This window comes from Lipotes vexillifer, unplaced genomic scaffold (assembly GCF_000442215.2).
Source record: "Lipotes vexillifer unplaced genomic scaffold, Lipotes_vexillifer_v1.1 scaffold393, whole genome shotgun sequence".
NCBI classification, from domain to species: Eukaryota; Metazoa; Chordata; class Mammalia; order Artiodactyla; family Lipotidae; genus Lipotes; species Lipotes vexillifer.
Window position 1 is genome coordinate 615,396 of NW_006774564.1, and position 24,834 is coordinate 640,229.

The following is a 24,834-nucleotide window of genomic DNA, read 5'->3' on the forward strand; positions in this document are numbered from 1 at the left end:
TCTTTACCTGGCTGACCCGGGACAGCACTCGGCAGTAAATGGAAAAGGGGAGCTGGGGCCTGTTACCCGCTCTGCTCTATAAATCTTTTCCCAACATGGACCCCTGCATGACGATTTCAGGGAAAGTAGCTAATGTAGGCACTCAGTGAGCTACCTGGAAGCTCAGATGATAGTGAGCAGTTCAGGAACCAGGAACACATGTTATTATTCGTTCAACAAACTCATATTAAGTACTGAGTTCTGAGGACAAAAAGAAAAACTAGACAAACTCCCTGCCCTCAGAGAACTCTGAGCCTGGTGGGGAAGTCAAACCTGTAAGCACAACCATACCTCAGCTCAATGCAATGAGACAAGTGTTAAAATTGAGATATGCACAGGATATTATAGAAAACAAGTCAGGGAAGACTTCCCAAGAGAGGTGACATTTGGACTGGGCTCTCTGTTCTCCCTCTAGGCTCCTTTGGGATTTGTGCTTTCTTATCCCTATCACAGCATGTTTCACCCGGAAAGCACTAATTGTTTATTGGTCTGCCCACTAGAATATGAACTCCCTGAGGGCAGGGACTGTGCTTACACCGCTGAATCCCCACTACCCAGCCCAGTGTCTGGCACATGGTCAACTCTCTATCCATATGTATTGAATGAACAGACCCTAAAGATAAACCAAAGTGGTAGAGAAGGGCAGAGGAGGCACCAGAGGTGGAGAAGGGGAGGGCAGGCAGAGGGCCCCCTCAGGTAGACATACCCTTCACACTAAGGACTAGAACTCACTTTCCAGAACCAGTTTCACTCTACTTCTCAACTAAAACTATGCTCCTAAGTTTTATTTCTATCCAAGCTACCCAGTTGTACCCAGGATGCACTGTGCTATCTGACTCAGTGACCATTCTCGTTGGGCTACTACCCACAGTTGCGGCATCATCTCTAGGGATGAGTTAGCACTGGAGGAACTGCATTAGCTCTTTAAGGTCTTGTCTGCCTCTCTCCCTGGAACCCTCATGCCTATCCCCAAAGTACACAATCAGAAAAACCTCTGCCTCATCCAGTTTTCTGCTAATTGTTCCTGTTAGTTGATTAATCCTTGGTCAAGTGTATGCACTGAGTTCCCGCTCTGTGGCTGGCAGTGAGGAGGCATCACAGAACATCAGAACTAGAATGGCTAGCCCAGGAGTTGAGGAAGATGGCGGAAGAGTAAGACGCGGAGATCACCTTCCTCCCCACAGGTACATCAGAACTAGAATGGCTAACCCAAGTCTTCCATCACCCTACATGGGGAAATGGCCTTGTCCTGCTTCACCAGAGTTATCCGTTTTCTTTCCCATCTGAAGCCCTTGGGTGATTAGTGGGCCCTTCCTTCCTCTTCCTCTCCCTCTCTTCATTCCTTCCTTCCCCACTATGTTATGAACCCAAGGAATCTGCAAGAGAGAAAGGGGACAAGGAAGCCTTGGAGCATAGAGAGTGAGGGTGGAGGTAGAATAAATGGAGGAGAAAAAGCAGATACTCTGAAAGCTCAACTGGGCCGCCTGGGACAGACTCACCGGCAAGAATCAGCAATTTCCCCTTTGTGAACGGAAGTGCTCATTGTGAGTTCCAGGGCTGAATGGGCACTCGACAGCTTTTTATAGGGAACACTGGAGGCCTTCCCACCCCGCGCCTGGCTCCCTTAAGCAAGCAAGGCTGCTTTCCTCTGACCCAGGAATAAAGGTGTAGCAGGGGACACATGGCTCCCATTTATCCTCTGAAGCTTATCTGTGTTTTCCTTCTTGGGTAATCAACCCCAAGACACAATGGAGACTCGATAAGAACAGCCTTAAAAGGTTATTGACTGAAGGTACGTTTAGGAAAATGGTATATCTGGCACAGGTATAAGGCTGGCCTAGGGTTCAAAGTCATTACAGGTCACAGTAGGCCCTACATGTCCAAAGAGCCCATCTGGATTCTAAGGGAGGGGTATGGACAAGGGAAGTGAGGCTGCCATTTGACCAGGATTTATCCCTGGCCAGACAATGGTAGGTAGCCCTACCCAGGCTCCAACTCCTTGATTCCATTGTAGCAAAAGATGTCAGGTAATGGCTACCAGTTTGTGAGGTTTCACCAAGTTTGGAGTGAGAAAGCATCACTTTTAAAACTTGCTTCTGTTTAACTGAAGGTTGCCTGGTTTTCAGAGGATGGAGGAAATTCACGGAGTGCAGACATTTATAGTTAGGCTTTGCTTCAGACGGGAGAAGCAGCAAGTCCTGGGACAAGGCCCCAGGGAGCCATAAAAATCAGAGCAAAGACAGCAGCAAAAATGTCCGTGGATCGAGGCACTGAGAATCACAATGTTTTAGTACCTGCACCCCTCCCTCCACTCCACTCCCAGGATAACTGCCCAGACAGAAGGGGATGCACCTGCAGGAAGCCCACTATGATGCCACATCATAGATGTCCAGACCGCGTCTCAGGGTCACTCAGCCCCAGAAGGCAATGAGAGGAGCAAAGGTGTGGTTTTACCTCTGGCATTGACACCAGCCCCAGGACACCCACTGAGTCTGACTAAAATCCCAGTTGGGACGGGTGGCACTGCTGGCTGCACTCCAGGCAACACCTGCTGCTTAGAGACCTACTAGGTAAGTGTTCAATGTCTTCTGAAAGATGCTGATCAGACCTTTGGGAACTTCTAATCCAGACCCATTTAAGGGCAATCTGGGTTCACAGAGAATACAGGAATGGCTCCTACAGATTTCAATATAAGTATGACGGGCTCCTGGCAATCCCATGGCTGTTATCCTTCCCAGGCCTTTGACTCAGTTGGCGTCTAGTCATTGACTGCCAAGCACTTGAGGCATTAATTAACTGGGATTGGCCAGGTCTTGAAAATAGTAATACCAGCTCACATTCATTCAGCATGTGCAATGTGCGAGATGATTAAGTCATTTAATCCTCAAATCAACCCTTTGAGGCAGATTATTGTCATCCCTTTTACAGACTGGGGAAACTGAGATTTAAGGGAAATTAAGTAAACTGCCTAAGGTCACACTGAGAATAAGTAGAGCTGAGACCCAAGCAGAGACAGCCTGCCTCTGGGACCTGAGTTCTCTTGCTCCACCATCCCTCACCCACATCACCCCATACAACTCGCACATACGGCTCCTCTTTGGCAGAGGACTCCTAGCCTTAAAAAGTCTCCTGAAAGAAGCTGTCTGTGGGGGGGGGGGGGGGGGGGGGGGGGGGGGGGGTAGGAGGTTGATCAGGGTTCCTCTCCAATCTCAGCTAAACAAAAGGCCCTAGTCTCCTTAATCGACTCCTGGATATTTGCAAAGCAAAGTGTTCTCTCCTCACAGCAGGTATGAGAAAGGAATCCATAGAGTTCAGGGCTTGGAGCCCAAGACATAGACCTTGATGGTCTCTTGGGCTCCATGCAAGGCCAAGGTAACTGTGTTGGACAGCTGTCCATGATAATCAAAGTAACAACAGACACAAATAATGTTTTTGATGTGTCACGTACTAGCCTAAATTCTTTGCAAATATTACCTTACTTACCCCTCGTATCTCCGGCAGCAGGCACGCTTATTATCCCCATTTTACAGAGAAGAGTGGAGCACAGAGAAGGTAAGTAACTTGGCCAAAGTCACACAGTAAGTTAGTGACAAAGCCAGGATGTGAATCCATGCAGTCTGACTCCTGACTGTGCTCTTAATCATTTCACTCTTCTGCTTCTCAAGAATGCAACAACCTGAGGAAGCAAAGGACTGAACCAGAGTTAGAAAACCAGAGAGGTACCCCAAACAACATATACCTTATAGTAAGAAGATCTGAGCTCTGAGGCAGCATTTAGGGGGCCTTGGGCACAAAGTTCCCCCTAGTCTCCAGCAGCGTTTGCCACCCCTGTTTTTTCGTATGTACATCTGATGTTTTCTCAACCATAAAGGAATAAATCCCCTAGTACTCCCACTCTCACTCACCTTCGGATCATGTAGCCACCTCTAAGCCCCTTGATCTGCAGAAATTCTGGTGCTGAGGCAGGAGATAGATGGGCTCCAGGCTAGGCATTTACAACTAGCCTCCTGTTTACATTTCTTGAGGAAGGAGGCAGGTGGGCTCTAGACTAGATACTTACAACCAGCCTCCTGTTTGCCCTTCGAGATGGAAATAACAACAGGAACAGGGTAAATAGCTGGACTTTGCCTCCTGTGGACACTTTAAGATAACAGTTATGGCAGGGACAGAGAGGGCTAAACCCTGCTTGAGTAAAAGATCAAGAGATCTCATATTTCCCATCCTTGGGTCAAGGGAGATACTGCATATGCACAGAAAGTCTCCTTGTTGGTCAAACAGGAATGGGCACCACCCCAGAATAGGTGCTGCCCAGACCCCCCATAGGCCTCTGGGCTGGAATCCACCTTGGAAAAAGTAGTGCACACCTGTTGGGGAGGGTCCTAGGACAGGTCAGGTGTGGAAAAAGAAACCAGGTAATTGGCCACAGGTAAACAAAGAGCTGGAAGAACTGCCTGATATAAATGACTTAACCACCTCTTTACTGCACTCCTCATTAGGGAGGATGCCCACACCCTTTCTCTCCTGGTGTGTATCTTTGTCCTGCTTCTTTCTTAACTAAACAAACTGTTTCTCTTTGGGCTCTCCCATTTGTTGTACTGTGTCTCTAATAATAAACTTTGTACCTGGTTTTACAGTTTTTGCCTCCTTGAGAAATACATTTTTCAGTGGGAGCAAGGGCCAGGGGAATTTTGCTTCTAGCCTCTAGCCCCTCGTGGTCTAGGGGTTAGGATTCCTTGTTTTCATCCAGGTTACCCAGGTTCAATTCCTGGTCAGGGAACTAAGATCTCGCTTCAAGCCACCGTTCACTGCTGTCTCTCCGAGATCAGTGCTGCCACCACTTAGATATATGATCTTACATTCCCTGAGCCCCAGTCAGCTCATCTGCAAATTGGGCTTAAATGCCTCCTTAATAAGCCATGAGGATTAAATACACACATGAAAGTCTTGTTCAAAGTTTAGGATAAGGGACTTCCCTGGCGGTCCAGTAGTTAATACTCTGCGCTTCCACTGTAGGGGACACTGGTTCAATCCCTGGTTGGGGAAATAAGATCCCTTATGCCACGCAGCCAAAAAAAAGAAAAACAAAGAAAGTTTAGGATAAAAATCATTTTTCAATAAGAAAAGGATTGGAAGAGTAGTGGGAGAATGAGGGGAAACACAATTTATCCTGAAATTAGGGTGTCTGAACTCAGAAACAGCCTTAGACTTCAAGCAGCCTTACTCCCTGCTTCGGGCACAATGTTTTAGAGGAAGAATTGCAAACTTTTCCATAAAGGGCCAGATAGTAATACTTTAGGCTTTGTAGGCCATACCAAATCTGTTGCAAGTTCTTGACCCTGCCACTGTAGAGAGAAAGCAGCCATAGACAATATGTAAACAAAAATGGGCACAGCTGTGTTCCCATAAAATCTGATTTACAAAAACAAGCAGTGCTTTAGTTTGACCCATCAGCTGCAATTTGCTACCCCCTGCTTTTGATGGCTCCATTCTTGTCCTCTTTCAGCTGCATCCCTCACCATGAGGTGAGAAGACTGCAGGGCTAAGGGCACATCCACCTGAAGCCCACATCCCTGCTTTTTTAAACCCTAATGCAGATACCCAGGACTCCTGCCCAAATAGCCCAAACAGCCTGTGCCCACTTTCAGGGCCTGCACAGCCCTTTTTCCTGGTCCCATGATCCCGAGTGTGAACCACAATGCTAGTGTGAACACACCTGCTAGAGGATGTGTGTGTGTGTGTGTGTGTGTGTGTGTGTTGGGGTGGGGTGGGGTGTAGACGAACCTTGGATGCAAAGTGTGTATGTGAGGTCCTTGCTCTGTGGGACAGGGATGGAGATGGGAAGAGAAGGGTGTTGCACGTGGGCTGGGAACCAAGAGCACAAGCTGCTGCATGCTGGTGCAGAATTCCGAGGAGTCGGAGAATTCTAAATTCAAACCTGGTCTTTTAGGTCATTGTGAAATCATACTTGTTAAGAATATAAACCATATTTTAATACTTGGCTCATTTAAATATTTAGACATATGATATGCAGGCCTCCATTTGTACCCCAGCCCTGGGTGCCACAAATGGTGAGACAGGACAACCTTATACCAGAAGGTCAAAGATTGCACAGATGAGGCCACACTGACTGGAGCAAATGCTTCTTTTATTGTGCTTCAGGACAACAAGTGAGCAGCTGCAGGAGAACAAAGCCAGGCCCAGTCTGAAGTCTGAGAGAAAGTCAAGGGGTGGCTTGGAGGAGAGACATCTGGAGAGCCTCTTCTAACCTCTGAGAATCTCACTCAGGAATTCCTGCAGAGTAGGGGCAGGCAGCTCCTTGCCTGCTCAGCTATGAGTTAAAACTGGGTACAAAAGAAAGACTATTTCAAAACCCAAGTCAGTAACCTGAGGCCTGAGTCGAGTTACTAATCCATAGATGTTCAGAGTTGGAAAGCTGCTGCCCAGTCATATAGTCTAGGAGATTTCAAATTGTTCTGGGCCCTTCTCCAGGACAACATGGCCAGTCCTCTCCAGTTGTCTGTCTGCAGTGATTCCCAGTCTCCTGCTCCTCCATTGCAATGGATGTCAGCACAGCTGGTTGGTCAGCAACGGCTCTCACCTGCACAAGAGGATATGCGTACGATTCACCTGGGGAACCAGGCACCCAGGGATGGAGCAGAGCCAAACCACCTGCCGTTAAGGCAATAGTGGGCTTGGTCATCAATGATGACTATGAGACCTCCTGAATGTCTAAAGTAAGATCAACTGTGGATGTGGAGAGGGAGGGAGCTTTACTAACGACTGAGATTGGATTTCTCAGCAGTGAGTGGGGGACATAAAATCAGATTTATTCAGATTTAGAAAATTAAAACAGGCTGATGATTTTGTGGTGGAGTCAATGTTTATGCCCACTCTACATGAAAATAAAGCCCTTAGCTCAGACTGTTCTCAATAAATAGTAACCAAATTATTATTGTTATATTTTTAAAATCTATGGGAAGCCCACCAAAAGGACAGAACCAGCCTAATCAATAAGGAAACAAGGCAGAAGGTCTAAAGGACATAAGAATGGATCAATCCAAATATGTGAAGATGATCTCCCCCAGTCTCCTGTGTCCCACACTGCCCAGCTCTCTGCCCACTCCCAGCCTGTCCTGGACTCTGTTATCTTCCTAGGGAGCCAAGGTTTCTCTTGACAGCTTGAACAAGCAGGTAGGAGCCCTGGCTGCAGGATTTGCTGGTAAAGTCATCCATGTCAATGGACCAGATCATGGCCCCTCCCAGGTTCAGATTCTTTAGGAACTGAACCTGAGGGTGGCACAGAAGGGCATACAGAGGTTAGAAGAGACTGTTAAAGGCCCAAAACCCAAGTCAGGTTCAGATGAGCGTTTGAGCTTAGAGTGTAGAAGTAGACTTATAGCCTATGGCGTCATGGATTCCCTGAAGGGAAAGATCACTTAGGGAGGCTTATAAAATGAAGAGAAGGCCGCTCATTATTAACCACTTCTCATGGAATAACCACACCCTAGGTTCAGTTTTCTTGGAGGCTCTGAAACACTAGAGGCTCCGGTATGAGGAATAGGAACTAGGAAGCCACTAGCAAGATTTAAATTACAATTGGGTTGTCAATTATATTGATGCCTTTGTCCTGCTCTAAACCTGGAAGGCAAACAAAGGTCTTAGCAAGATCTAAGAACTGGTAGGCTCAGAAATTTGGAGTCTCCTAGAGAGGTAATCCATGAGAAGGATGGAAGGGTTTGTCCTGAGATGATCAACTGGGTGGGTAACTGCTCTATATAGGCACCAGTGTCTCCTTTGTTCCCTCTCCCTTCTCCTCCTACCTCCTCTCCACTCCTCGCTTCTCCCCTTATTCTTAATTCTTCCTTAGGTCCTTTCCACCTCTCCCACATGTACCATAGGTGCTCACAGGTGTGGCTTATAGTCACTACTAGGTTTGAGCCACAGAGGCCACTGGATCCCATCCAAGAATGGAGCCCCAGAGGCTTCTTTCCTTCCACACAGACTACTGAGGCATTTGACCTCACACCCCATTCCCCACCCGCATGAGTGTTCTGCTGTGCCAGAGCTTCTTGCCTACCTACCTTGATCTCCACGCTCTCCACATCATCATAGCTCACCCACTGGTTTCCCTTGACTGCATAGGGAACCTGATGATCCTGGAGCCTCATGATCTTGGCTCCTTTCAGGAACTGGCAGATCTGGCAGGGGAAGGAGGAACAAGAGGGTCAGTAATGGGTTCTTCTTGAAATTTAGAAATAGAAGGGGCAGGTAACACACTAGGGTCTTGGGGGACAACAGAATCTTCACTCCAGGAATCAATGAGAGAAATGACCAGATACAGCATACAGAATGGATGGTCCAAGGTGAACCTTTGGGAATTGTTTGTGCTAAGTCCTCATCAGGAGGAGCCACAAACAGCTAGAGGGCAGACAGTACTTGAGTTCCACATCAGACCTCAACACTGACCAGTAAATCTTCCCATTTCTTCATTTGCAAAATGGAAACTATTATAATTATGTCTCCTATACACCTATCTTGCGATATTGATGTTAGGATCAAATGAACTAACACTCGTTAGGAAAAAAACGACTTTGAAAACAGTAAAGTGCTTTATAAATACGTAGCATTACAATGACAATCACCATCATTTCCCCCACCGTGTAGATTATCCCTGCTTCAATCCCGTTGCTCTCCCTCTCCCCTTTCCCCTCCCCAATGTGCCTGTCTTGGGATCCCCACTTTTATCATCAGCTATTTTCTCTTTCTGTTAACATAAGTAAGCGCTACTAAAAGAGATAAATCTTCAGTGGAAAAAAATGTATTTTAAGGTCATGTAGAAAACTCATTTTGGATCTTGCTTACTTTTTTTAGATTATTTACACTCACGTTTACCTCAAAGAGGGTAGAAAATGGAAAGTTGAATATTTAAGCAAATACCAGTTTGTCAAAATTATAATGATCTAGGGTGGTAAACTGAACAATCAAATTAAATTTTCCATGAAATAGGGGAGTGTGTATCCAGTGGTCCGTGCTAAAATCCAACCAGCAGATTCTGAGCACTGACTTCTCTTATCCCTTATATTAAATGATTCAGTGAGGACTACCATGGTGACCCATGCCCCTTTCCCCTTGCCAACTGAACAAGGTGCCTCAATCGTTCCCCTGTGTGAGAAGAGAGGAAAAATTGAACATTACACTCACTGAGTACCTCAGTGGATGCCAAGTCCCTCAGTAGGGGTTTATAGCTTGCCCACGCCAGTGACAAGAGGCTAGACTAGGACTCCAAGGGGAAACCAAGATGTAGGATATTATTCTTTCCTTACCTGATCCAACTTCTTCCCGTCCTTCAGGGGCCAGCATGTATCTCTCTTCCCCTCTTACCCATCTTTGAACTCATGACCCTCCACATTGGCCACTTAATCACACCTCATTTTGCAATACCTACATAATTTTATTAACTATTTATAGTTATCTTTGGGGTTTTTTTAAGCTTTTTTTTTGGCCGCACTACGCAGCTTGCAGGATCTTAGTTCCCCAACCAGGGATTGAACCTGGGCCCTCAGCAGTGAAAGCACTGAGTCCTAACCACTGGACCACCAGGGAATTCCCCATAGTTATCCTGTTTTTAAACTCTTATTTAACTAGTTATATTATGAATGCATTCTACATTCTTTCCACCTTGACAGTAAGCCCTTTGAGACAAGGATGAAGAATTACTTATTTCTATATCTCACAGTACCCAGTCTTTGTGATATGGAAGGGTCCCAAGAGTTTCTGTTGGTTGAATTATTGTTTGATTCTTAGTGTTTCCTATACGTTAAAAAAACACTTTTTTTCTTTTCAGATTGAGGGGCAGAAAGAAATGATGGTCTAATCAGCTGAACACCTTTGATTGTTATCTCTGTGATGTTAAGTCTGTCTGACTTTCAGACAGAATCTGACACATTTGACCACTCCTCTCTTCTTGAAACGCCCTCTTCTCTAAGGTCTTTGGCACAGAACAGTATGGGTTCTGCCTAGCTTCTGTTGATCTTGTCAGTTTCCTTAGTGGGCTCTTCTTCTGCCTATCTCTTAGGTGCAGGAGGTTCTTGGGTTTTGTCACATCTCACGCTTTGGCTTCAAATACCATCTTTATGCTGATGATTTTAGAATCTACATCTCTAGCACAGAATGGCCTCCTGTGATCCAAACCCATATACCTAACCACTCACTTTTTATCTATATGTCCCACAGGCATTTGGATGTCCCACTTGCTCCTCAAACTCAGAATGACTAAAACTGATCTCATGATTGAGACCAGTGCCCACTCTGCTCCTTCCTATCCCAACTCAGTAAAAATGGCATTACTATCTACATAGTTGCCCAAGTCAGAAACCTAGGACAGTCTCCCTTTTCAGTCTCCCATACCTGCTCCACCCATCCCCACTCCTCACTAGTTCCACCTCCTCTCCAGATGTCAGCTAATGTCACTTCCTCCAGGAAGCATTCCCCGACCCCCTCCCAAGTCAGAGGGAGGAGCTTCTTTTACCTGCTCCAATAGTACTCCATACTTCCCTTCCCAGCATTCAGGATGTGATACTTTTATTGTCAGATCGAAGCTGGAACACCTACCCAGAGACAGGGGGCAGCTGAAGGCACAGGGTGGTTTCAGGTACCTCATAATAAGCCAGGAAGCTTGAAAACTTGGTGATGGGGCCAGCAGCTCCAGGACCAGGGGCAGGGGACCCCAAGTGTTTTCTGCAGAGGCCAGTGTAGAGGAACGTCCATACATTGGGATGCCCATGACCACCTTCTCCACAGGCATCCCTTTGTTTATCCAGTAACCCACAGCATATTCCTAGAAAGAGAAGTAGACTGAGGCACAATGTGTATGGGAAAGAAAGGTGTCAGACCTTTCTGAGCCTCCAGCCCAAATTCACAGAAGTGACTCCTTGATTCCCTTTCTACATCAGTGACTATGGAGGGTCCCACCAGAACGAGAGTGCTTATTCTAATGCACTTAATGCTCTTCAGCACTGAGACCAATTCAGCTTTTTCTAATCGTGAAAGAAAACTGAACAATGGGTCACAAAAGAAATCAGGCAATTGACCTAGAAAACATGAAATCAAAGTTGTAGCCATCTTTCTTTCCCCTTTGAGTCAATTGCCTATGGAGTTTGTCTACACTATGGCTAGTTGTGTTGCTGATGAAAGCAGGCGTCAGGGGAGGTGGCCGTCAGACCCTTGTCTGTGGGGCCTCACAATGACATCAGACCCAAGAGGCTAGGTAAGAGGTCAGAGGCTAGTTGGGGCCTTACTGCCCTCCAGAACAGAATAAGGGGTTAGAGAAGATGATGATATGTCTCCTTATCCTTAAAGATAATCAATGGAGAGGAAAGAATGAAGGGAACTTGATGTGACACAATCATACGGAGTTCTAGAAAACCCCACACTAGAAATCAGAATACCCAGCTTTGGACTGACCCATTTTTAAATTTTAAACATGAAGGCCTGGAAATATGCAACCTAGACAACATTTTCTCTCACCCAATTTTAAGAATACACATCTCTATATATGTACCCCAACAATAAAATTGTTTTGTTAATGACATTTTTCCCTTGCATTTTTCATTCGCCACCTCTTTTCAGGACCTTCATATCAGCATGTCATTGAACAGCCAATCAATTTGCCAGGCTTCATTTCATCATCTGTGAAGTGAGAGTAATGTTTCCTGACCAGCCAACCTCAAAGGATTATGTTGAAGATCAAATTAATGGGGAATGTGGACAGACACAGCAGAGTACCAAGTCCTGTACATCCATGTAGGCACTAGGAAATGTATCAAAGATGGAGAATTAAGAGAAGACTGGGGTGGCTGACACCTTGGGCCAGAGGCAAAGCTTAGGGCGCTTCAAATATGAGGTCCTCTGACATTTTCCTGGTGACATTTTCCTGTGCCTGGTCAAAGCATTTTCCCTGAGTTTCCAGGGTTACCTGAGTCCCTCTGGCAACACATCCCCTCCTCAGTTCAAGACAGAAATAACTCTGGACAAGCTGCACTGTCCTCAGCTTGCCCCACAGCCAGTGTCCCACCACCCTTCCTCCTTATAACTCTCCACGTTGTAGTAAGAACTTGTCCCTCTGTCCAGCTGCTACTTTCTCAGAGGGCTATTATGGCCGGTGATGAGGGGCTTTTCCCAAGACCCATGGAAGTCAAAGGACAGGAGGTTGATGAAGTCCAGTTCTCTAGATTGCCAAAAGCCAAGGAAAAGATTCTGTGATGAGCAGAGGTGGGAGCAACTACTGTTGACCCTTGAACATTGTCAGTTTGAATTGCACAGTCCACTTATACAAGGGTATTTTTCAACAGTAAATACTGCAGTACTACATGGTCTGTGGTTGGCTGAATCCACAGATGTGGAGGAAACATGGATACAAAGGGCTAACTATAAATTACATGTGGGTTAACCCTCGCTTTGTTCAAGGGTCAACTGTATACATATTTGTTTATGGCTTTGGATGCTGTTAGAAGGATTGAAATTAGCCATAGAGGAAAAGTTCCTGCCCGGATGATGTGGTTAGGACAGTGACCTTCATGCTCTCCCTCTTCCCTTCATCCCTCAGACAGACTGACATGCATCACTTGCATGGGCCAGGCTGGAGGCAGAGAGATGGAGGGGTTGCTCCAATGCACTTACTTTACCAATTCCTTGATCTGATAGCTGTTGTCAATCATATGCCTCCCTGTGGAAACTCCTGCAGTCAAGAGAAGCCTTTCTTTGGTGGATTTTACAAAGTCCTGTTGAAAGGCTTCTGCTAACTCCTATGAAAACAAAAAAAAAACCCATAAGAGGTCAATTTTCCCTCCCAGAGGAATGCGCTAAACTTCTTGCTTGATAGGACGTTTCTAGAACAGCATTAGATGGAAAGATCAAATCTTTTCTCCCCATTCCCACATGGGGATGCCTCCTGCCTTGTGGTCAGGAAATCTCCACATTAGGCAGGAGGATAACAAGTCACATTGTACCCAGGAAAAACTATCTGAGTTTCCTCCTAATGGATTCTCTAATCTATCTGATAGAACATCTATGAGACTCTTTCAGTGCTCAGGAGATTCTATGGCCCCACAATTTTTATGTGGGTGTTACTTTGTTTCAGTGTTGTTTATTGTGTAAGGAGGCTCTGTTCTTTGATGTTGTCCTTGCCCTAAACTAGGACCAAGGGCTTTTCCTTCATCAGTGGGGGCTTCTGGAAGGAAGGGACTGTCTTCAAGCCAGAGCCAATCTCTTCCTTTTTTTCTCCTGGTGTGGCCATGGGTTCCACTTGTTAAGGTACTAAGGGTACCACAGAGTTTGCCTTACATGAATCAGCACAGTGAAACAAGTGTTGTCTTTCAGATCTGGGTAAATCCAGCTATGTCCAGCCCATCAAAGTTATGGTTCCTCAGAAACAGGATTACAGAGTTGATAAATTCCAAGCGTAACATAGAAGAATCAACCATGTGGTGGAACCTGGGTAGAAGCAATACAGGTGTTTTGGGAAAGAGGAAGTAATTGTCATTGCACAATATATTTTTCACAGAAATCCTGAAATAGTCTTCCATTCCCCAATATTTTCTCACCACTTATCTATCCCAACCCCTGCCTCTTTTGGAAAAAAAGAGAAGAGGAAGGATTGTTGAGCCAGAAAATTGATTGGATTGGGTAGAGGAAGATTGGGTTCTCTGCAGACCTTTCTGCAGGGTAATGGAGCTGCCTTTAACAAAGACGCTCCTTGACCAAACTTTAGCCAGACTCCTCTGAACCCTCTTCTCAACTAGACTTTGACCTTGGATTTCTGTGCCTATCTTTGCAGAGTGCAGTTTTAGCAAGAATCCTAAGTCATGGACTTGAGGACACGGGGAGGGGGAAGGGTAAGATGGGACAAAGAGAGAGAGTAGCATGGACATATATACACGACCAAATGTAAAATAGATAGCTAGTGGGAAGCAGCCGCATAGCACAGGGAGATCAGCTCCGTGCTTTGTGACCACCTGGTGGGGGTATAGGGAGGGTGGGAGGGAGACACAAGAGGGAGGGGATATGAGGATATGTGTATACGTACAACTGATTCACTTTGTTATACAGCAGAAACTAACACAACAACATAAAGCAATTATACTCCAATAAAGATGTTTAAAAAGAGAATCCTAACTAAGTCAGTTTAATGAGACTCCCCCACACTTGATATCATATCTTCTTCAATATCTGATCAAATTCCTCCTCCCTACCATCCCCCAGGCGATATCTGGTCACCCTGGCCTGCCTTCAGCAAGAGTTCTGTTGAGTCAGTTTAGCAAGAATCTCCCTACCTCTAATGTTCCCTCTTTTTCCATCCACCAACCCGCACCTGCAACCTGTTCCTTGGCTATACCTCCCCACTTGCCTCTGCTGTATCCAGAATTGAGCCCAGTACTATACTGAGGTCTCCTTTCCCCTCTTATAATATTTCCTGAATAAAAGCTATTTTTACCTCTTTAATTACTGTCCAGCTCTGGTTTTCTTTAACATCTTACACCCTTGAGAAAGCAGTTTGCAGTGTGGTGGGCTTAGGGTTGGGAGATCTGTGCTCAAGTCCCAGGTCACAGTCCTTTCTAGTGACCTTTTGTTCACTAACCAGCTCTCTGGCTTCAGTCTGGCCATCTCTAAATTGGGATTGAAGATACTGATCCTGACTCATCTGTCTCAAAGTGATCACATTTTGGCAAGCTTCATGAAAGCAGAGCTGGACTTCATAGGGACTTCACATTCCCCAAAAAGTAAACCCAGGCACGAATTTGCAACCCAGATCTCCCCAGTCCCAGGGCTTCTGGTGAAAAGCCAGGAGGACCCTGAAAGCAGCAGCCCCTCAAGAGCTTTCATCTGAACTAGAATTCTTAAGCCAGGAAGTTGATTCTTAGCTGCCCACACAGAGGGCACCAACAGTATTTAAAATCCAAAGCTATAGACAAGATATTGGTATTTTCCAGAGGACATATCCTTTGACTTGTATCACTTCCCACCTCTCACAACACCTCCCATCCCCAGACAGATTTAGAGTCTTGAATTCATTTGTTTCAATCAATATTAAATTAAGCTGCTTGTAAATTTTGGAGATTAATCCTTTGTCAGTTGCTTCATTTGCAAATATTTTCTCCCATTCTGAGGGTTGTCTTTGGTCTTGTTTATGGTTTCCTTTGCTGTGCAAAAGCTTTTAAGTTTCATTAGGTCCCATTTGTTTATTTATGTTTTTATTCCCATTTCTCAAGCAGCTCATGCAGCTCAATAACAAAAAAAACCAAACAACCCAATCCCAAAATGGGCAGAAGACCTAAATAGACATTTCTCCAAAGAAGATATACAGATTGCCAACAAACACATGAAAGAATGCTCAACATCATTAATCATTAGAGAAACGCAAATCAAAACTACAATGAGATATCATCTCAAACCAGTCAGAATGGCCATCATCAAAAAATCTAGAAACAAACAAACAAAAAAAAACAACAAAAAAATCTAGAAACAATAAGTGCTGGAGAGGGTGTGGAGAAAAGGGAACACTCTTGCACTAACAGTATGGAGGTTCCTTAAAAAACTACAAATAGAACTACCATACGACCCAGCAATCCCACTACTGGGCATATACCCTGAGAAAACCATAATTCAAAAAGAGTCATGTACCAAAATGTTCATTGCAGCTCTATTTACAATAGCCCGATGCAGCCACTATGGAGAACAGTATGGAGGTTCCTTAAAAAACTACAAATAGAACTACCATACAACCCAGCAATCCCACTACTGGCCATATACCCTGAGAAAACCATCATTCCATAAGAGTCATGGGGCTTCCCTGGTGGCGCAGTCGTTGAGAGTCCGCCTGCTGATGCAGGGGACACGGGTTCATGCCCCATTCCAGGAAGATCCCACATGCCACGGAGCAGCTGGGCCCATGAGCCATGGCTGCTGAGCCTGCGCGTCCGGAACCTGTGCTCTGCAACAGGAGAGGCCACAACAGTGAGAGGCCTACATACCGCAAAAAAATAATAATAATAATAAGTCCTGTACCAAAATGTTCATTGCAGCTCTATTTACAATAGCCCGGAGATGGAAGCGACCTAAGTGCCCATTATCAGATGAATGGATAAAGAAGATGTGGCACATATATACAATGGAATATTACTCAGCCATAAAAAGAAACGAAATTGGGTTATTTGTAGTGAGGTGGACGGACCCAGAGTCTGTCATACAGAGTGAAGCAACTCAGAAAGAGAAAAACAAATACCCTATGCTAACACATATATATGGAATTTAAGGGAAAAAAATGTCATGAAGAACCTAGGGGTAAGATGGGAATAAAGACACAGACCTACTAGAGCATGGACTTGAGGTTATGGGGAGGGGGAAGGGTAAGCTGTGACAAAGTGAGAGAGTGCCATGGACATATATACACTACCAAACGTAAAATAGATAGCTAGTGGGAAGCAGCCGCATAGCACAGGGAGATCAGCTCTGTGCTTTGTGACCACCTAGAGGGGTGGGATAGGGAGGGTGGGAGGGAGGCAGATGCAAGAGGGAAGAGATATGGGAACATATGTATATGTATAACTGATTCACTTTGTTATAAAGCAGAAACTAACACACCATTGTAAAGCAATTATACTCCAATAAAGATGTTAAAAAAAAAGAAAAAAATATTAAATTGAGGATTTGGTTCCTGCATGTATCTCAGCAGCACAGTGGGGGGGATAGCAAAACTTGGACTATTATCTGAAAAACATGGTAGAGGTAGGTTTGTAACTTTATTCTTATATTTCATAAGTGCTCACAGTGATTAGAAGAAAAGCAAGGATACCTCTTTTAGGGAGTAGTTGCATCTGATGTTCTGGGCAGAAGCCTCCAATTTTAGGAAAGACAAACATTCTTTAGAAATTTAGAAGCAAGTCTGTGCATTACACATTTTTAAGTATTGCTGCATAGCACCTGGCACAAAGCCTGGCATTTACCTAATAATAATGACAACGTTAATATACAACAATAATTACTGCAACCATTCGGTCCTTTTTGCACATCAGCACTACCTAAACAGTTTGCTTGCATTGCCTGCCCTCACAACCTCATCCTTAGGTTGATTCTGTTATTTGCCTCATTGTGTAGTTTTGTTTTTTTTTAATTGAAGCATAGAGACCTTAAAAAAATTGCCTAAAAAAAAAAAAAAGAAATTGCCTGAAGTTAAACAACTTGCATGCAGCTTGCAAATAGCTAAAGAGAAAGCCAAACCAAATTTGTTTATCTTCAAAGTCCTACTTTTAACCACTAAACTAATATACAATAAACACTCAAATTATTTATTGAATAAATGAATGCATGCATGTAAGAATGAATGAATGAAGATATTTTTAATTGAATCAAAGATAAGCAGTTATTAGGAATGAGAGAGAATTTGGGAATCAGATGGATAGTTGCCATGAAAACCCATTAATAATTAAAAGGAGTTCATGGTGAGGTTAATGCAGAACCAGATAAGTTAGGTAGGTTGATCTTTTTTCTTTATGTGTGTAGAAATTGCTTTACTAAGTATTCTACAAGTTTTGAGCTGGTAAAGACTTTAGCAATTAATTAGGTCAGCCCTCTTATTTCATAGATGAAAATATCCAGTATAAAAAAAGGAGAAGAGGGGCTTCCCTGGTGGCGCAGTGGTTGAGAGTCCACCTGCCGATGCAAGGGACGCGGGTTTGTAACCCGGTCCGGGAGGATCCCACATGCCGCGCAGCGGCTGGGCCCGTGAGCCATGGCCGCTGAGCCTGCGCGTCCGGAGCCTGTGCTCCACAACGGGAGAGGCCACAACAGTGAGAGAACCGCGTACCGCAAAAAAAAAAAAAAAGTAGAAGAAAAAGTTGACACTTACTGGTCGATAACTAAGTCAGGCACATGACATACGTTACCTCATTCGAAGTCTTTGCACGCACCTTATGAAGTAGATGTGATGTACACCTTACAGATGGGTAAACTGAGCTCAGAGAGGTGAGTTAACTTTCCCTAGGTCACTCATCTCCATAGGTCTTCTAATGCTACTACTTTCCTCTGCTTACTCCAGCTGTAAAGAGTACTGACCTGATACATGAGAAAGATGTCTTATCAGACTTCTCGTGAAAGCAGAAAGCCTCTGCTGACTGAGATTAAGATCTCTGAACTTTTTAAAATGTTGACACTTTAAAAAAAATTTAAAGCAGAAGAAATTCAAAATTAGATTAACTGCATTTAAAAATTGCAAAAAAAGGTGCCTTTCTTCCTTACATATTTGTATTTATTTAACTCGATGCAAATGGAGTATCATTTTCCTGTAAATAGGAATTATAATTTATAACATATGTCTCATATTAATAACTATTTTGTTTTTAAGCAAAACAGACCTCATTGCCCCTATGCTGCTTTGCACTTCCAGGCCATCCAGCTGTACAACCATGACCCAGGAAATCAAGGTCCACTGATGGCTGCTAAGGACTTGGTTTTATGTGGAAGTCACCTACATGACCCACCCCCATGGTACAAAGTCAAACCCTCAAAACCCTTAAAAAAATTGCATCTCCCCATAGTCCATTAGGTGAAAAACCTTCATGTAAATAGTTGAAAGTTTACCAAATACTGCTTCCAGTTCAGTTTCTCCCAGGACTTAAGTATCTGAGCTTGTGTTAAGCTCCTGCAGAGCTCCTTCCAAGACACAACAAAACATAGTGCTATGCCTCAACTTGTGACAAAATTCAGATCAGTTTTGCCATCTAAGCCAAGGGAGGACCTTTCTAAAGCCTAATTCAATGTCTCTTTTCAAGAGGAGGAAAAGCAGTGATGATTAGAAATCACACGGCAGAATAAACAAAAAATAGAGGTATTGTGGTCTTACCCTTTGGAACCAAACAGATACCCTCCAATGGACAAGAGAATTTTCAGTTTGGGATTCCTGGAGTAGAAGAATAAGCTGATTATTTCTTTACTGGCTGCCAGGGAAAACTTTGCCTAAAGGGTTAGGACTAGAATATGGGTAAGTGGGCTCCAGCTGTTTAGCAGCTAAGTTCAGTGAAGGGATGAGGCATGGGGGAGAAAAACAGGAAGCATCAGGATTATACCCAAGGAAAAACACTTGAATAAACGCACAAATGAATGAATGGAGCTAGAAGGCCTTAGGTCCAGTTTAGAGCTATCTTCTCTCCCCCAAAACCCACCCTGGATGCTCCCCACTCCCATCCTACTGACTTGGTTTTGAGACTGCTGATGGTCTGGTAAAGCATCGCATCATTCTTGTCCTTGATGATGACCTTGTTGTTACTGATGCTGGCGAATGAGTAGATGAGGTGAGAACATAGGAAGGGGTCAGGGCTCTCAAGGGTGAACTTTCCTGGTTCCTGCCTGTCCCGTGACCAGTTGGTAAAGTAGCAAACCAGTTTGTAGGCAGATCCTGGAGTAGAGGGAAGAGAGCCAATGGGGAACCTAGTGCGGTGGCCTCAGATCCCAGAATGCCACAAGTTTCTGCCCCAAAACCATGGCCTCCTTTGCTTATTCAGCCAGAGTCTCTGAGGGTCATTCAACCTGGGCCTTCAGTGCTGGCTCTTGAGCATCCAGACCCCAGTTAAGAGATACAATGAGAGACAGAGATATCGTCCATATGGAACACATCCCCAGAGCACTGAGATTCAATGTGGATGGATGGATGGATGACACAGAAATATCAGTGGATAAAAAAAGAGATGATACACACAACATTGAAGTGGGTGAGAGAGAGAGACAGAGAGACAGAGAGAGAGGCTCAAAAGATAGAAGCAGAGCCATACATGCACAAAGAGACACACAGGACAAAACCGCAGAGTCATCAATATGTTAGTGTCAGAACCTGGCAGAGTCATCAAGAGAAACAGAATGAAGCAGAGATATAAACCAAACATCAGAAGGGACACAGCCCAGGGGACCCAGGCAGCGGTAACTCATTGACTACTTGACTTCCTGAAGAAGCAAGACCACTAAAACTGTAAGAGGTGGGTGAGAAGGAAATCTGCTAAGCCACAGCTGGTTCTCTGTCTCAGACTGTGGCAGTGAGTGTGTGGGTGTGCCTACATGCAAGATATAGCTACACTTCCTCTGGGCACTGCAGGCATAGCTACTGAGGTGTCTTTATAGGGCCTTGAGGTCCCCAGCTCCTGGGTGCCTTGTGGAGTCTACAGCCCTACAGAGAAACATTTTCCAGACTGGGAATTCATTTGCTCATTCATTTATCCAATGAATTAATTGAACCACCTGCTCTGTGCCAAGTGTTGTCCTGGATATTGGGGAAGCTAAAATGAGGTTGATGCTGTCCCTGTACTCAGGGAGCTCACAGCCTTGTCTGGAATTGAATATAGTTAAGGTGGCCAAATAGTTTATCATCCAATGGGACAGTTTGGAGGGTGAAAAGGAGCATTATTAATCATTTCCCTGGGGCACCAGCTTGAACCAGAACTCTCCTGGGTGAGTTGAAATGAATAGTCACCGTGTGTACACACAACTAAGTCTGAAAACAAGGCAAGGTGAACTGAGGAGTGTGAGCTACCTCTGGAAGTGCACTAAGCCTTCATGACTGAGGTCTTGTCCAGCCTCTTCTCCATAGTTCTCCCCTGGGAGGACTGATGAGACCATTCTATCCTTAATTCACCCTCCTAAAGGGAAGGAAAGGGCAGGACCCTGGTGCTGGAAACCTCACCCAAAAGTCAAGACTCCTTGAACTATGACCCCCACCCTGGGGACATTGCCTAGACTTACGCACACTAGGACATCTGGGGGGTCTGAAAATGGAGAAAAGGGCAGTTAAAAATGAGATAAAACTTTGGATGACAGCTGTTGGGGCTTGTGCCTTCTCCACAGACTTTGGGGCTGGGAAACTGGATTCAAGGGTTCTGTTCTCCTGATTCGCATGACTCTTAGGCAACTGGTCCTCCACACACGTGCTGAGTGGGTAGGAGAATTCTGGTTGCCACATCTGCTGTTAAGTCAGCCTCCAGGCCCTTCTTCAAAGTGCCAGCTCCCTGTGGGCTGCTCCCCCAAGGGCTCAGAGCTGAGACCTTCAACAGGGAACTTAAAATGCTCTTGCCATTTCCAAGTGGGCAGGAAGAAAGAGGGAAAGACACAATGAAATGGCTCCTTTTCCTCCATAAGACATAATCCATCTCGGCCCAGCAAACTTCCCTTCTTCACCCATAGCCCTATTTATTTAGTGTCATCCTCACCTTCATCCAAATTCCCAGCCACCATGAAAGCCAGAGTTTTGGATCAGAACTTTAGAGCTGAAAGGGGTATTTTAGAAAACATTTACCCCAACAGATCATTCTGAAGACAAGAAGTGGTGAGGCTCCCTAAAGTTTTAACAAGTGCAGAAAGCAGAGCCCATGAAACATGGGACTCCCAAGACAGTGCTCATATATCACAATCTGGATAAGAGGTGGATCTGTGAAAATGCAGACTGAAAACACCCCTGATGGTCTGAAGGGCTCTGGCCACGGCTGCTCCCTTGCCCATCTAGGAAAGATCAGATGGTCCCCTAGGGCAGTTGCCTTGACTTGATAGGTTTTGATAAGGAGGTGAACAGAGAGACTGGTGCCCCAGGAGGAGAAGACGACTGCTTCTTCCATAGGCCTATGTTACCTATGTTACCCCTTCTCTCCTCATTAACTTCCTGCTGAATTATCAGCCCAGAGCTCACCTGCCCAGAGAGACAGACTTCCGGTCCATGGTGGTTTCTCCCATATCCCTGGTCAGCTTCCCTGGGATGCGTCTGGGCCTTTTATGCCCTAGAGGTTTCAACAGCCTCTCTTATGGGAAGGAAGCAGGAAGAAGTCCAAGAGATCCTGGGGACTTCCCTTGGCAAATCTGCCTTGTGAAACTTCCTGGCAATGAGAGCCAGATTTGTGCAATGCCAAGTGTCAAAAAAAAGCTGCAGTGGAGACAACCACTGAGAGGTCCTTTTCCTCCAGTCTCACCCTGAAGGGATCTGGCCCCTGAGAAGGGAAGGAGATGGTACTTTGGGTTGCCTCTTCATACTGCTTTCTGGCTCCTCCCAAATCCCCTTTCTTCATCATCCAGGATCTGTTTCCTTCTTCTTTCCCTCACCTCCCTCCATACTCACATCACTTGTGGCCTGCATATTCTTGATCATCTAATCAGACAGTGCTACCATCCCAGTTGGCCCTACCCTACAGCTCTTCTTTACCTGATACCACCCAATGACGCCTTCTCTATGGAACCTTTTTTGCTTCTCCCTGAGCCCAGGGTAGCTGGCTTCTCTGCTCACAGAGCATTGTATTTCTTCTCATGTCTCCACGCTGTACTGTAGTGCACTGGTGTACATGTCTATCTCCCCGACTGTGTAGTTTTTAAGTACAAGAACTGAGTGAAACAAGAAAAACAAAAATCTCAACAAATATTTATTGAAGATCCCCCATTAGCTAGAATTGAATTGTACCCCAGATTCTAAGGTGCAGACAGACTCTCAAGGCCCTACACGATCTGCTCCCTGACTACCTCTCCAGTCTCCTGGCTTTCTCTGTGGGTGTGTCTCTGTCTCTCACTTTTCCTGACTCTGTTCTCTTGCTCTGTGTTAGTCCCAGGAGACTTCTCTCCAGCCTTGAGCCTGCTGTTTCTCATATATCAGACGTGGGCCACGCAGAAAAGAAAAATGGCCTGGATCCATCTTAAATTCTGCCCAAGGAAGAGCAATACGACCCCAACAGAGAAAGTCTGCTGTCTGGAGGGACATACTTGAAAAGCAGGGACAGATGGGAACCAGTGGCTGGAGGAAAATGCACAAATTCTCTCAGGAGGGAAAAATGTCAGCTTGAAACATCTGCCAGGCCCTGGAGGCATGAAGCCCTCTTAAGCCCACACCAGTTAAGTGACAACTATCCTATTCCTCTTGCCACTCTTCTCCCTCCCCTGGCTTTGACTAAAGCTGGCTCAGAAATCAAAATAGCAAGATGGAAAATGAGGGGGCGGAAGAGTAAAGCAAGAAAAGAGAAAAGGAAGGTGGCTTCAAGCAGCATCCCATAGCAGGCTGGGCGGGGGAAGGGGATCCGATTTAACATTCAGTCAAGTTTGGAGTCTTGGTTATCATCTGGGACTGGTTAGTAAACTGAATTGTGTTTGTAACTTATATTGACTGTAGAAACTTTATTACCTGCAAGTCAGAAGAAAAATCCAGGAAGAGGGTAGAACCATCTCCACTGAGCAGCAAACTTAAAGGGACCAGAGCCAAAAGTAAAGTTGCTTTGATCATTCTAACCGGTACGTCCTGCTACTTTACTGTACCAGCCATACTTGTTCACCTTTTAAGAAATCTAGTGTTATGTCTAAGTAGGAGCATAAAATATTCATTTTCTTTACATTTTCCCCACTTAATATACCCAGATATCGTTCCAAATCAGTCCCTATCTAACTCAGTCGTTTTACTGGCTTCATTGCATTCCATTGTATGGCTATACCTTCATTTACTTAATCATTTCCTATTGATAAACATTTAGCTTATCTCTAGGTACTTTTGTTATTTAAAACAAAGCTAAAATGAACATCCATGAAAATATCTATTCTTTATATGTGTAGGAGTCTATCTCTAGGAGAAATCCCTAGCAGTAGAATTGATAGGTCAAAGGGTATTTGAATTTTTAAATTTTGAGAGTTATTGTAAAACTGCCTTCCAAAGACTTTGCACATCTTTCAACTTTGTTATCTCTGCCAATTTCGTAGGTGACAGATGTTACCTCATTGTTTTAATTTGCACTCTTTTACATGAGTGTTATTGTTTACATTTATGAATCATTTGCATGTCATTGTCAGAGCACCGCCTGCATATTTTTTTTGTCTACTTTTCTGTTGGATTTTCCTTTTTATTTGAAAGAACTCTATGCCATAAATAAATTAGCCCTGACTTTATATATAAAGTGTATTAGAGCTTTGTCTAATGTGTTGCAAATATATTTTCTTAGATTTTTTTGGTTTTAATTTTGTTTGTGGTGCTTTTGCCCACAATGTTTTTAATTTATATGTAGTTAAAATCAATCTTTTTTTTTTTTTTTTATGAGTTCTGGCTTTGGTATCTTGCTTAAGCAAGCGGGCCCTTTAAACCCAAGATTATATTTTTAAAAATTACTTATGTTTTCTTCTAACACTTTGTCATTTATTTTTTACATTTTGATCTTTGACCTATATGGAGTTAATCTTTTCTTTAATGCCTGTGGATGGAGCTTTTTTCCCAAATAATTAGCTACATGCTTTAATATTATTTATTAAAAATTCATCTTTTCTTAACCGATTTGAAATGCCACTTTCAGGTAGCAAATTTACTAGGTAACTTTCTTTATTCTCTGCCCCTATATTCTGTTCATTGATGAATCTGTGCAGTTTAACATTGTAGCACATCTCATATACACTTTTGTTTCTGCTTTTTAAAATATATAACATTATATTATGCCACATGCATTTCTTGAGAACGTTTTCTTTTGCATGGGTCCACATCTAAAGGGACCCTCTCAGATGAGTTAGATGTGAAATATAGCCCCAAGATAGTAAAATAAAACAAAATGTGAACTGGAGTCATTTTTTATGGTTACCAAATCATAGAATATTAAAGCTAACATTCATCATGTCATGTTGTAGAGGGGAAGAGTGTACACCAAAAGCAATAGTTTTAATTTTGGAGGAGTTAATATTGAGTTGACCTTTAAGATACTAATTGACCAATAGGTTAAATGAGTTCTTGAAGCCATCCCTGGATGAAGAGAGGGGGTC

The 24,834-nt window shown here is 44.3% G+C and overlaps 1 protein-coding gene and 1 non-coding gene across 2 annotated transcripts; both read right to left on the minus strand.

Moving 5' to 3' along the window:
* Window positions 1–7,182: 7,182 nt before the first annotated feature.
* On the minus strand, window positions 7,183–21,801 carry LOC103069142 (chitinase-3-like protein 2). Its single transcript, XM_007449355.1, is given in 11 exon segments — window positions 7,183–7,326; window positions 8,121–8,237; window positions 10,695–10,768; window positions 10,771–10,876; window positions 12,139–12,265; window positions 12,718–12,842; window positions 13,381–13,436; window positions 13,439–13,530; window positions 18,935–18,991; window positions 19,285–19,486; window positions 21,762–21,801. Coding segments are annotated over 11 exon segments (1,140 nt in total).
* TRNAE-UUC (transfer RNA glutamic acid (anticodon UUC)) lies at window positions 9,570–9,642 on the minus strand. Its single transcript has one exon. It is a non-coding gene; the product is annotated as a tRNA-Glu (tRNA).
* Window positions 21,802–24,834: the final 3,033 nt, after the last annotated feature.